The sequence below is a fragment of the Kryptolebias marmoratus genome, linkage group LG21 (genome assembly GCF_001649575.2).
Source record: "Kryptolebias marmoratus isolate JLee-2015 linkage group LG21, ASM164957v2, whole genome shotgun sequence".
NCBI lineage: Eukaryota > Metazoa > Chordata > Actinopteri > Cyprinodontiformes > Rivulidae > Kryptolebias > Kryptolebias marmoratus.
In genome coordinates this window covers 22114911-22129017 of record NC_051450.1, presented here as the reverse complement: position 1 = coordinate 22129017, position 14107 = coordinate 22114911, and the positions used below count along the sequence as shown (strand labels likewise).

The 14107-nt window shown below is 46.7% G+C and overlaps 1 protein-coding gene across 3 annotated transcripts in view; it reads left to right on the top strand.

Moving 5' to 3' along the window:
- The window catches only part of arhgap29a (Rho GTPase activating protein 29a), a 28815-nt gene that overhangs the window by 7667 nt on the left and 7041 nt on the right, over positions 1–14107 (top strand). For 2 of the 3 annotated variants that reach the window (XM_017415200.3, XM_025005711.2), the window contains 13 exons: positions 4835–4978; positions 7048–7144; positions 8066–8138; positions 8556–8616; positions 9290–9436; positions 9904–9968; positions 10042–10152; positions 10766–10846; positions 10921–11103; positions 11192–11329; positions 11403–11590; positions 12836–13005; positions 13303–13431. In XM_017415200.3, the coding sequence (XP_017270689.1) occupies positions 4835–4978; positions 7048–7144; positions 8066–8138; positions 8556–8616; positions 9290–9436; positions 9904–9968; positions 10042–10152; positions 10766–10846; positions 10921–11103; positions 11192–11329; positions 11403–11590; positions 12836–13005; positions 13303–13431 (1587 nt within the window). Of the gene's footprint in view, positions 1–4834; positions 4979–5945; positions 6099–7047; positions 7145–8065; positions 8139–8555; positions 8617–9289; positions 9437–9903; positions 9969–10041; positions 10153–10765; positions 10847–10920; positions 11104–11191; positions 11330–11402; positions 11591–12835; positions 13006–13302; positions 13432–14107 lie in introns of those variants that run through there. The other variant, XM_037973184.1, reaches the window with a different exon arrangement.

The following is a 14107-nucleotide window of genomic DNA, read 5'->3' as shown; positions in this document are numbered from 1 at the left end:
GGGGGGGGGACTGAGGGACTGAGGGACTGACCACCCATTGATGTGACCTTGAGAAGAGCCAACAGCATTCAGAAGTTCTGGACAGTGAATGCATCTCACCGAGGGACGTCCCGATCGAGATGCTTTCATTGTTCCTGACACCGATCAGGATCTGAGTGTTTAAAGTAGATAAAATGGGGAAATTTGAAGACTTAATGACTTAATGGTGATTTTTTTTAACACAACCCCTACCGTCCACCCCCCCTCCTGAAAACAAACCACAAACACAACAACTCAGAGCGTCTTAGTGTCTGTTTCCTTCATCATATTTTATTTTGAAAGGATTATGAAGTGGGCACAATGGTTGCAGGTGAGCTCAGCTTCAGAATACGAGCAGGAAGTGGTTAATTAACAACAAATTCAAAGAGTTTTTCACCTAAAATGCCCGTCCTTAATACCAGCTGGAGTCTCTTAAGATTAAGGACGAAGACTGAGTCTTAAGCCGATAGTTACGTGTTTTTTTTTGTTTTTTTTTAACTCAGACCGTAAATTAAATTTACTAAGATCTATTACAGGATGTGTTTGAGACCTCAGCAGGGCATTGCAGTTGAGAAAACCTGTTCTTGTTCTACATCAAATAGGTTTTTTATTATTATTAACAAGAAAAACAAAACCTCCCAGGAGCGTATCGTAGCTCCAACAGGTACAAACTTCTTTATTTTTATTATTATTCTCCACCTCATCAATAGTTTGTCATCCAGTTTAATAAAAAAAAGACTTTAAGTCTGAAGGAGCCAAGACGAAAGTGGGTTTGTTGTCTTAAAACGAGTCCAATCTTAGAGACGATGTCACGATGCTCACCATCGTTTTTAAGATGGCACCAACTCCACTTTGGACTAGCTGTTAGCTCATCAGTCTGATCAGAAACAAACTGAGCCATCTACAACAGGTAAGATATTACCTGTTCATCACCTTTCCACAGAACAACACTTGGAAGACCTGAACTAGAACTCAAAACTAGTTTGGGAGTGAAATTAAACTTCAGCTGTAAGAAAAATGTGGCTGAGTCTCACCGTGATTCGTTATCAGAGTCGTATTTTGTTGTCAGTTTTCCAAAGAGGGACTTATGTCTGAAAGAAGCCTCTTCAAGCCTAAATCTCCCTCTGCTTTTTACGAATGCCCAATTTATTTCCAACCACTGCTGCTACAGAGTCCTTACTGTTGTTCAGTGGACATTAGTCAAGCTTTTCTTTTCTAGCTGCTTCCAGGAGCTTCTGCCGTTCGATGGAACGTCTGCCGACAGGGTTCCTACTTCTTTGGAAAGATCCTTTTATTTATTTTTACATTTAGGCTTCAACTCCGTCAGGTTGGCAGAGATTGAGCTAAAATGTGGTGTAGTTGTAGCTGAGAGTCATCCCCAGCACATAGTTTGAGAGCCAAGATGTTGCAATAATGTTATTTTCAACGTTTTGTTTTTGGAATTTGAGCTTAAAGTTCAAACAGGAAAGCGGCATGCCTTCACGGAACGTTATGCCTTTTAATTGAATTTATTTGGAAATCTCTGGTCGGTTGTTTTGGTTCTGATGGTTCTGATAGTTCTTCTCGACGGTGAATGACCCGGCAGCGTTTTCTGTCTGGATCCCCCTCGACCTCCGTGCTCCCTCACCTCCTGTCCTGGCTCCCAAACAAGGGGCTGGAATGTCGGGTTTCCATGACGCTAACGAAGTAAAAACCTGGCAATGTGTTGCTGGCAGCTCCTGATCTGCGGCCTCCTTCTCATCAGGATCAGAGTCTGATCCCCATGTAGCCTTCATTCACCGGGAGCTTATTATGCCAAGGAATGTCGCTCGCTCTCTCCTCCTCTCATAACCCCCACTGGAGCATGGATGTGGGGTGCAGGGGGGGTAAATTTAGGACGAATCCCAAGGGAGAGTCTGCAGCCTCCATCCTCTTTTCTCTGATTCCCATACTCACCAAACTCCTGCTTTTGTGCTCCTTAGAATCGTTCCTCTGCGAGCTGAAAAACAGACTCACTCGAGCCACAAAACCAAGAGGAAAAAAGCTGTTACTGTTCCCTAAACGCCTCACGTGGCGGGCCCATGAGGCAGACTGTCCCACTGCTTCTTATTGGCTAAAGGAAAAAAGCAATGTGGGGAAAAAATAAATCTCTTTATCATTTTTAAAAGCTCAAACTTCTCATGTTGTGTTTTTTATTTTGCTGCTGGAACGTGTTTCTTCCCCCAGGCCGGGACGTGGTGGGAACAAGTCTTTCTCCCTTTGTGTCCCACTCAGAATGGGAGTTAAGGGGTTAAATAATCAGTCTCTGTACATTATCCTGTGTCCTGCTGGGCTGGTGGATGTAGCCGTAATGTCTTGCTAATTATCCTCCTTTTAGGATTTTCCAATGGGCCAAGCGGCCACCGCAGCCGATCAAAGCCCTCTGAGAGCTCCAAGGAAGCCCTTCTTCCTCGTGGGCGTTAATAAATCTGCAGCCTGATGCCTTCAGGTGTCAGCATTCAAAGTCCGGGCAAATAAATAAAACACAGTCTGCGTTTGTGGAGGGGATTTAGATCATTGTGTTTGCTTTGGGTTCAGAAATCTGTCCAAAAACAACCGATTGGAGGTTTGATCTTTGGGTTTTTCCAACATTAAAGATTAAAAATGGCACAAATTCAGTTCCAACAAACTTAAAGGTTTATGAGGTGAAAACTGATCATGAAACCACGTGACTGGAGGTGGAGACTCCAAATAGACTTGTCTGTTTCAGTCCTTTTTGTCCAAATGAAGGACAGACGATAAGAATGAGGAGCTGGATGGGCGGTCGTGCCAGGAGCGCGCTGGCCTGTTTCCTGCCCCATGGCGAGCCGGGCAGAGGAACAAAACCACCAGATTCTTACTGGATCAAAAACCCACCGGGTCCTCTGGGCTGAAAGGAACGGGACGTGGCAGATGATGAAGATGAATGAGGGTGGTTGCCATGGAGAAAGATGGGACTCTTCAGGTCCCGTGGAGAGTTTTGAAGAAGTTATAAATAAAAGGGGACGTTGTTGTTGTGGTAGGAAGGGGTCTAAGATTTCTACTTTTCCTGACGTCTCAACAAGTTTCTCGTTTTGTTGGATCTTGAACTCCAGCTGATTAATTAGTTTTATTCCTATAAACACTGTAGTCCTCAGTTTTATAAACTGATGCCCAATAATCTGCAACAAGTGTGCACCGATCTGCTTCCTGTTCTGTTCCTTCTTTATAAACATCATCCATCCATCTGTTCATCCATCCGTCGTCCATCCATCCGTCCATCCATCCATCCATCCATCCATCCACCCGTCCGTCCATCTGTCCGTCCATCCATCCGTCCGTCCGTCCATCCATCCATCCTTCCATCCACCCATCCTTCCATCCTTCCATCCGTCCGTCCATCCACCCGTCCGTCCATCCATCCATCCATCCGTTTACTCAACTGTTTATTCATCCATCCATCCGTCCATCCATCCATCCATCCATCCATCCATCCATGTTCTTCCTCTGATCCGGGGTCGGGTCTCGGGGGCAGCAGCCTAAGCAGGGAGACCCAGACTTCCCTCTCCCCAGCCACTTGGGCCAGCTCCTCCGGGGGAATCCCAAGGCGTTCCCAGTCCCTCCATCGTGTCCTGGGTCTTCCTCCAGGGAGGCGTCCTCACCAGATGCCCGAGCCACCTCAGCTGGCTCCTCTCGACGTGGAGGAGCAGCGGCTCTACTCTGAGTCCCTCCCGGATGACCGAGCTTCTCACCCGATCTCTAAGGGAGAGCCCAGACACCCTGCGGAGGAAACTCATTTCAGCCGGTTGTCTCTGCGATCTCGTTCTTTCGGTCACTACCCATTGATTACAACTCCTTTTTTTAAAAAGAGGAGCATCCTTTATGTTTTCAGAAATAATTTTGACACCCTTCCTGCTCCATGCTCGTAACAAGCCGATCGTTCAGTTGGACTCCTGTCCTGACCGCGGCACGGTCAGGTTCATCAGTTTGCGCCTCTCCTAAAAGTCCAGCTGATCCCTGTTTCCATGAACGGTAATCCAGTGGTGCTCATCAGCACAAACAGCGGCTCTTACTTCCTGGAGCTTCTCTGCACGTGTTTGTGTCTGTTTTGCAGTCAGAAACAGCCATTAAATGAGGTCACACAAACACATGGTAATTACAGATAATTACATATAAAACATGAAAACCAGCAGCTCAGCAGCTTCTGTGCTGAATGTTTACAGCCTGCTGGCCTCAGCACCTGGATCGGCTCTTAGTTAGGTGGCTTTTCTGCCAAGGTGACACCCACCTGTGTGCTTCTGATAGGTCATAAACTTTAATTTCAACCTTACTTAAACCTGAATACCTGAGAGACTGTTTTTTTCCTGTAGGTACCTGATCAAATATTCTCTAAAAAAGCTTTTACTTCTGCGATAACAGGGCACCGAATGCTGCAGAGGGTCTTAAAGTCCAGTAAATGATTGGCTTTGGATTGAGCAGAATTGATTTAAGGAACAGTTCGGCTCTTTTAAAACGACGTTCTGTGGAAAGACTGAGGAGCTAACGGCTAGTCTGAGTTGAGTGTTTTATAAACCTCAGATTTCTGTGTAAATGAAACGTGTTTACTCTGAGTTTTGCAGCAGGTGACGTATTTACAGCCTCAGAATGATGACTTCTCTGTGACTCAGATATGATTAAAGTTGCTGTAATGTTTTCCTTCGGGTCAGAGGGGATCGTATGGAAATGTTGGAGCTGTTTTCATTTTCAGAACGGTCCTTTACTCCACAATCCTGACACATTTGATTGAAATGAAAGAAGCTGTTAAATGGCGTAATTAAGACGTTTTTTCTCCATCTTGCAGAGCACCAGGACTGCCTCCACCAGGCGGTTCACGAGCGACTCGGTGAGCTGCTGCGAGTCCTGAAGGCCATCATCAAGAAACACCAGAGCCTGAACTCTGTGGACATCCTGAGCACGGCCGGAACCGTCATCTCCACGGTCAAAGGTGAGCTGAGATCAGCAGCTTCTCCCTCGGAGACGTAAACACGCACAGTGAGCTGTCAGCGACTCCCCCACGGCTCTGGTTTCTGTCTCTGAATCCTCCCTCCTCCCACCTTGTCTCCTCCTGAAGAACTGCAAGTTTCCTTTAATTTCAGAGCTTTCGATGCCAAGCCTCCTCTGAGGAGCTGCACACATCTGAGTGTTACTAGTTTGCATGCAAGTCCTGTTTTTTTTACTGAAACTCTGAGGATTTAATCTTTGGACGTTCATCTATAACTGATTAACCTTTGAAGCAAATCTGATTCAAGATGGCCACCACAACACATAAATGACTGTAACTCGGTCAGTTTTACAGATACTGAGTTGAAATTTGGCGTGGTATACTAACAGAGTGTTTAAAACTTTGACATGCAAGTTGAACTTCATTTGGCAGCTTATTTCCCCTCTGCAGACGTCGTGTTACTCTTACTCCTGAAGATGGATCAATTATTTGTTCTGAGCAAGTAGAAAAAGTAACATAAAGTTGTCGTCTGATGCATTTAACCTTCTCGGCCCCTCCACTCTGCCAGCTCTGCATCGTGTCGACGGTTCAGTAACTTTTGATTCGTCGCAGAAAGTCGGTTTGATGTTTATTTAACGGAGGAGTTTTATTAAAAGCTCACGTTTCATCGTTTTAATTGCTCGCCTCATGTTGCGCTCCGCTCGTGGTGTAATGTCCGGTTCGTTCCTGCGTCAGATTAGTCGCCCGGAGCCGACACTCCCGACAAGCCTTCTGAGAGGGATGTGCTTTCCCCACCCTAACAATACCATTTTTCCCCGCTGATGTAACTTCCACATTCGGACCGTTGGTTGGGGCCTGAGCGAGTCGCGGCATTGTGTTCCAGCCAGCCCCAGGATGTCCTGTTGGGACGGGGATGGGGGGGAGGTAGGGCTCTGGACAGGACAGGAGGAGGTGCTGCTGGTAGCCACAGTAGCTGCTCTGGACGTATCGAGACTCTTCCTGTGGATAATCTCTGGATAATTCGTCTTTTCTTCTTCTGCTGAGACGAGGAACCCGCTCTCAGGCCTCCCTGGTGGTTGGTTTCACGTTGAGGGCGGCAGGTAGAGAAAAGGTTTGACCTGAGGTAGGTGGTTTGTAGTTCTGGTCCAGGAGAAACTGGCATCAGTTTGGAAAGCTACAGCCGGAGTTTCTTTGAATATGTAGGTTAGGATTCGTGCTGCCTCGTCTTCCCCGGGTTACACGTCAAAGATGAGGGTCTAAAACTTCGAATCTTCAGGTTTGAGGAACTAAACAAGAAGAGAGCCCAGATTTTTATCCCAGAGCCCGGACCGTCTGGATCCGTCATTAAACTCCACAACGAACCGACATCATCTCCACAGACGACGGCGTTCTCAGAACAATGATTCATCCTCAGCGTTTCCTCCCTCTCGTCATAAAATGATGAGTTACAGATGATATAATTCACACATAGAGTCGAAGAGCTTTGAGTTTATTTCAGAATAATCATGATACTTCAGCTACATTTGTTATTTCCCGCCTCGGTAAAAACAAAAAGGTTTAATTAGAAAGCTCCAGGAAGGAAAATTGTCTCCTTTGTGAGAAACTCTCCACGTCTTCATTGTTCTGAAGGAACCGGACGACACAGGAAGCGCCTGGCCACGTCACAGATTTATTGCGGTTTTTTTAACGTCTCCTTTCTGGTTTATTTCCTTTCTGCTCACTCGGGACAGGAAGTTTACAGCGAAGACTGATTACAGCCGTGGTTTTGTCCCCATGGTTCTGTCCTCAGTTTGTGCCTGCAGCAGGAAACTACTGGCTGGCCAGATTACAGCAGAGTCCCTGCTTATCTGTGCAGAGTTAGGAGAGTTGGACGCCTCTGAGGGGCTTTTTGACTTTTAAGGCCTCGGCACACAGACGGACTCTGAGCTCTTTGTGTGTTTGACTCGTGAGAGGAACAGGACGATGAGTCACGTCGTGAAGCATTAATGCCGTAAACAAAGGAGAAATCCTGCATGATCACCGCTTTGGTATGCTGTCAAAACTCACCTTAATCTTTCTTCACAATCTGACAGGCGTGAACTTCAACGAGGTGAACGAGGAGAACAAACAGAAGCTTTTTGGTGAAATCTACTCTTCCATCGACACTTTGGCGTTCACCTTTGGCAATGTGTAAGTGTGACGTCCTTGTTGTCGTGGGTTTAATAACAAAGGGATATTTTAAGGGTGGCGCGGTGGTGCAGTGGTTAGAGCCGTCACCTCCCAGCAGGCAGGTCACAGGTTCACAGGTTTACACGTTCTCCCCGTCCAAAAACATAAATGTCGGGTTCATTGGAGACTCTAAACTGTCCCCAGGTTGTCTCATTTGTCTCTGTGATGGAGTTTAATTCTGACCGGACTGACGAGCTAACGGCTAGTTGGAGCAGAGACGGCTGCTGTCTTCAAACACCTCTGGTGTCCAAAGCTTCATTCGGTTTTATAAACCATCAGTTTTATATGAATTTTGTGGTTATTTGAAGGTGTATAAGTGTCGGCAGCAGCTAGCTGTGGCACTTCCTGCTGGAAAATCACAGCATTTCTGTGGGAATTTTTAAGAACCTCACAGTTTAGTTTGATTACGAGTTAAAAAACAATCTTTGAGGCATTTCTAATATCTTGAAACTTAAATGATTATAGTTTAATTTACATGAATAAATACAGATTTATTTATTTTCATGCCTAATATAAAGTCTAATAACCTGTCAGGCTGCTGACAGTTAGCATAGATGCTAACATAACATTAAAAACGCCATAGAAGCGCTAACAGAGTTAGCATCATGTTTATTATAAGTCATTACTGAAGATGGTTACGGTATAAAAACTTGCAGACATTTATTCTTCATGGTTCAGAGTCAGAATTAAACTCTGTTTCTCCAAACTGATGTTAAACCGTCGTTGTTCTTAACTTTCTTTTAAATGTCCAAAATATTCTTTTAAAAGGCCGTCTGTGTATAAAAACAAGCCTCACAGTTGATGAGGAGTCTTTGAGTTTGATGTTTTTGGTGGCATCAGTTCATGTTTTTCATGACGACTTGTTTCTGTTTTTCTCCTCAGAGTGTCTGACTTCCTTATGGGAGATGTAGAGAATGGATCTGTGTTGGGGCTCCCCCTGACTAAGAGAAGCAAGGTGAGGAAAATAAAAATAAAATTATTTTACATTCAGGGTCTCGTTTAGCCGGAGCTCCAGATGTGGAGCTCAAAGCGTGACGATCCACGTGGTCCTCTGTGTTTTCGTGCACTTTTCGTTTCGTTGACCTGGTGAACTGTCAGGATGCGGCCCGCTGCCCCCGAGCCGTCAGACCGGACGTGTGACGGGCGGAGTTCAGGGGTGAAGGTCGCAGGTCGGAGCGGCGGGGGCGGCGGCGGCGGCCTCAGACGGCTGCTGTGTGTTGTTGTCTTCCTGCAGGTTTGACTGATCCTGGTTCTGATAAGGATTGTTTTAACGTTAGCTTAGCTTTCTGTGCTTCAAGTAGGAAACCGACCCCCCCTCCGCCCTCCGCCCTTCCCTGAGGATCTTTTTTTAAAACGCTTGTCTCCTTTTCAGTCTTTTGAGAACCTCTCTGTGGAATCCGGAGGATCCGGTCCTGAGAAAGATGATCCCCCAGGTAAGACACCGAACACAGCTGCCTCAGTTTGGATGTGAAGGGAGCAAACTTTCTCTGCTTTGTCTGTGGATTCATCATGAGAGTTAATTCCTGTCTCCTTTTACAATAAGTTCAGTTGGCAGCAAAGACTCTGCAGGAGTGTGGTTATAAAAACGATAAATCTATTTTTAGAAGCATCACTTTGTGGATCTGGAGCAACGATCACAGATCTTTGTTGTTCATCTGTCAGCAGATTAGCTGCTGCTTCCTGTGAGGCTCTTTGTTAGCCTGGTTACTGTAACTTCCTGTAGCAGAAATCTGTGTTTTTACATCTTTATCATCAATATTTATCTGTAAATAACAGATGAAGTTATCATAACATAAGTGTCCTTAAAGATGGTTTTCAGACGTTTGATTTGTGTGAATTCCCACTGATTAACACAATGCTAATCCTGTTAGCTTTTCTGTGACCTTTTCAGTGTTAAATTAATTATTAATTATTGATCAGAGTTTATTTTTCAAAATGTATCAATAATTGTTTCATAATTCACGTTGCTGCCGTCTGAATCGTGATGGAATCGAAATATGCGGCGCCTTAAATTAAGGTCCTGCAAATTTTCCGAACCCGTTTCTGCGACATGAGAGCGTAGGAGCCTTTTGGTCGTCTCTTACGTGGTTTCCGTGGTTACCGCAGGGCCGTCCTCGCCGGTCCGGGCCGAAGACGTGGACAGGACGCTGCAGCGGCAGGACAGCGGCGTGGAGTCGGTGCTGCTCTACGCCAAGGCGTGGTCTAAGTACACCAAGGAGCTGCTGGCGTGGGTGGAGAAGCGGCTCAGCGTGGGTGAGTCACGACTTCCTTCATCTGTCGCCATCTTCCCCGTATCCCAGCATGCTTTTCTGTCCCACCAACCCTCTTCTCTACAACCACAAAGCCCAGGGGCTCGTTGTGCACAAAGTTTATCAAACACTGAGAGAGAAATCTGCAAACTGAAGCTTCTGATGTTTCTCTGCGTCTGAACGCTGTTTGGATAGTTCTGAAAGCTTTGCCTGATTGTCTGAGCTGCAGAAACAAAAAAGGCTTATCCAAGCTCAAGGTTAAGAGTGTTTTGTTTGCTAAATTGGTTAATGAATGGTTCCAGTTCTATTCCGCTTCGCTGTGAAGAACAGGACGTACTGAACACTGAAGATCCTCTTACCGTTCAGCTCTTTGTGTATTTATTTGAGCTTTTTCTTACTTACTGTCTAAAACAGAAGCACTAATCGAGCTGCCTTCACTGTCGTGTTGCATTTAAATGTCTCCGCCTGCAGATATCGAGTGTGCAAAAAGTTACGCCAAGATAGCCGAAACTGCCAAGGTGCTGGCAAGTCAGCAGGTGAGCAGCTGCTGCAGCCGTTTTCCCTGTTTATTTTATTTTTTCTTTCCCTAAAACCTCTGTCCCATCCCAGGAGTTCATGCCGTTCCGTGAGATTTACACGACCGCTTTCAGACACGACATCGAGTACAGCCAGCTGGTTCTTCAGACTGCCGTCATCCTCCAAAGCAACAAGTTTGTCCAGGTAATTCATCTCTGCCTGGGCCTCGGAGATCCTCCTCTTCATCAGATTTATTACAAACAAAAGCTCAAACAGCAGAGGGCTTTTCAGATTTATTATATGTAAAATATGGTTATAAAGTACCGTGCAAAAGTTGTAAACGAGCCCAGATTTGGTCTTTCTTTGCTTCCAAAATGTGTAAAAGAATGTGTAAAACTCAAAATGTTTGCAGTAAAAATGACATAAATGCTAATTATTTGCTGTAAGCGTGGACTGATTACCAGCTTAGAGGCATAATAGTGTTAAAAAGTCTGTCATACGGTTTAAATGTATTTTAAGAAGATGTCAGAGACGAAGAGGCAGCTGATGAGCATCAAATGCTGCAGTTTTTTTTTACTCTAAATCTGAACAGAATTTCACTAAAACGAACCTCTGAGGTGTCATTAAGACCCTAAAGTCGTCATTTCTTTAATCATCTTCTGTGGTCAGTCTACTGAATGCATGCAGTAAATCTTTGTACCTGGGGATCCAAAATGGCCGAAAATCAATCAGAAATCTGGTCATTTGAGCGTGAAAAGGTCTGGGATTTTAAAGAAAGGAAGAAAGGTCTCGATGACGGCCTTCCGTTTGTTTCCAGCCTCTCCTGGCCAGAAAGAACGAGCTGGACAAACTCCGCAAAGAGGTGAAGGAGCAGTGGCAGCGGGAGCAGAAGAAAATGGTGAGGAAGACAGATTCTCTCCTCCTGCATCTTCTTCATCGCCTTCATTCTGAACTTATTATTTCTGTCTGCAGCAAGAGGCGGACGGCGCCCTGAGGAAGGCCCGGCTGCTGCAGGCGCAGCGGCAGGAGGAGTACGAGAAGGCCAAGGTGACCACCAGCCGCCTGGAGGAGGAGCAGAACGCCGGCGGCTCGGGGCTGGCGGCTGCCAGGCAGCTGGAGAAGAGGCGCAGGCTGGAGGAGGAGGCCCTGCAGAAGGTGGAGCTCAGAGTTTCTCCCAACCTGCCGTTTGGAGATGTTCACCCGCTGCTTCACGCTGTTGTATCCTCTCCTCCTTCCTTCTCAGGCCGAGGAGGCCAGGGACCACTGCAAAGCCTGCCAGGTGGACGTCGGTGTGAAGAAAGTGGACCTGGCCAACACCAAGAGCGAGATCATCACCCAGATCCGAGAGATGGTCTCCCAGTGCGACCTCACGCTCAAAGCCGTGAGTTCAGAGTCGATCTTTGCTCTCCGGGCTGAGCGACCCGTGTGATGACCCGGGTTGGTCCTCGTTGCAGGTGACCGTCAACTGGTTCCAGCTCCAGCAGGCCCAGGCCGTGTCTCTGCCCGTCAACCACCAGAGTCTGTGTGAGAACGCCAAGCTGTACGAGCCCGGCCTGCGGTACATCGAGTTCGTCAGGAGTCTGCCGCCAGACGCCGCTCGGCTGGACCCCCACTCAGATTCATCCACAACTCAGAACTCCTGGTGAGATTAATAACCCCACCCCTTTAAATCAGCTCGCTGCTGTCCTGTAATCCAGTCCCAGAACGTGGATCTTGGTGGGAGAATAATCAGATTATTTATCTTTGAAGGCCTGGATCCAGTAAACCGAACGGGTCCCAGACCTCCTTGATAGCTCTGATTATTTCTACAGACAATTTGTTTCATAAATATTCTGCAGATGTTTAAACGTCAGCGATGCTCTACGACCCACGGGAAAAAGCCTTCAGCAAACGTTTCCAGACTTTCTGGGAGCTACATAATCTGCTTTAAACGCAAAAAAAGTACTCATAAAGTCAGAAACTGATGGTTGATCACGTTGATGGTTACTGTGTCCTTAAATCAAACAGTTTGGAGCCATATTTGTTTTGGGACTACAGCCAGACTAATGCAGGTCAGTTTTCAAGCTTCCACATGGCTTTCAGCAGATTCAGCTTTGTTTACACTGACTGCAGACCCGCATTTCCAGATTGCACAGCCCTGTACTGGAAAACTGCTGTGGTAAACTCAAACTGCACTCTTTATTTATTAAAGCTCGGAAAAGTGAGCAGTTTAAAATGTCTTTCATGAGAGAAAGAGGAGTAAATGAGCTGAAATGTCGTGGAGAAGGTGTGATGTTTCCTGGTGCGGCTGGGAGGCGGCGCGGTGGAGCGGCGGAGCGGCAGAGCGAGGGAGGTTGTTTTGGAAAGTGTAAAACAATCGTGTCGGCCGGTGCTTCCTGCGGAAATGACTGTGGTCAGCAGATAAAACGGCTCCTGAACCTTCGGACTCAGATGAATCATCCCGGAGAGGTTTTATCCATTTCATATCAAAACTAAAAAAAGATGGGGGGGTTGGGGGGGGTTCCACACATACCAGACATGGGAATAAGAGCGTGCTTTGTTCCCGCCCCCCCGACTCTGATACCCCTGATCAAAAGAGTCCGGCTCGGCTCAGAGGAAATGAAGTTTAGGCGCGTGGACACACCCACGCTCACACGCTCCCCCCCGAGCTGCCCAGCTGTGAGCTGATTGGCCGTAACGAAGAGGAGCAGAGCTCGGAGCCGTCAGCATCCCATAATTCAGTGCTGCCTTTGATCTGAGCGCGTGACGTCAGGATTAATCAGAGAACGTCTCGTTTTCTGGAAGAATGTGCAAAAATAATCAGCAGCTTGTTCCTGCAGCGGGGGAGGGACGTCAGTTAAATTTATTTGTTTGTTTGTTTGTTTGTTTGTTTGTCTGTCTGGTCCAGGCTGCTTTTAAACAAGCGCTCCCTGAGTGGCAGCCACTCCTCCCACAGCAACCTGTCACAGGTGTCCGTGACCTCCGACCTCCTGGGCGGAGACGACGTGGACGGGCAGAACAACGGGGGCCATGCCAAGATCGCAGAGAGGCGCTCCAACGGCAGCGCCGACGTCCAAGGTGCGCCCGAGGCTCATGGGGGGCGTCCAAACATCTGCTCTTTGTTTTGAGCCTTTTCAGCGTGAAACTCCGCCTCTTTAACGTTAGATAAATTCTGATCCTTTCAGCTCCTCACAGACTTTCCTACTTTGCTGCTTTTAGTTACCAGTTTTAGCTTTTAGTAAGTATATAGGTTTTTTTTAGCTACATTTTTGTGCTTTTAGCTGTTCTGCTTGTTTCAGCTTCTTCAGCTCTCGCTGGATTTTTGCAGAAAAGGCAGAAAGTTTCTCAGGTTTAATCTGGTTTGTTTGGATGCAGCACTTCGGATTCAGGGCCCGTTCCGCCCCTGGGCCTCGGCCAATCAGAGCGGAGGGATGTGCAGCGACTCGGAGAGCGCCGGAGGCAGCAGCGAGTCGCGGTCCATGGACTCGCCCACCGCGAGTCCAGGTAACAGAAACCCCTCCCTCACTGATTTCCACTCCTCCACCCCAAACCTGACGTCTGAGTTTACAGACGCAATAAATCACTTTTTATTTCCTGACGCTGGTGTTGTATATAAAACCACCACACCTAAACAGAACGGTGCAGAAAGGTTCTTTCGCGCCCTCCGGGCAGAACATGCTTCTCTCCCCAGTGAACCTGATGTTCTCTTGTGCTGCTGGTATGTTATTTCACAATCGACCACGTTTCCGTTGGTTCTTGCCCGGCTGTGTTGCTCCTGAACGCCACAAACAGAAAAACAGGAGCGCTGACGGGACGGAGGTTTGTGTTTCTCGTTGCTGTGCAACAGAACACAAGATGTTCTGCAGACGTCTGCCTGTTTATTTGGTATCTGTTGCAGTTTTTCTGCTACCTAAATGTGTATTTATTTTAATCCGAACGTGTTGAGCTGTCATGGCTGCCACACTTCAGGTGCATCTCACTGAGCTGCGACTCAAAACTGGATTTCGCGGGGCATTTTTCTAAAAGTAGCGATGAAAAGTTGCAATTTTTTTTTTTTACTAAAATCAATAAACAACCATAACTTTTAATATCTAAACCAAAAATCCTTCCTAGTTTTGTAAGATAATTCCCAACAAACATTGACATTCTCAAAAGGTGCTTTATTTGAGAACTTTGATAG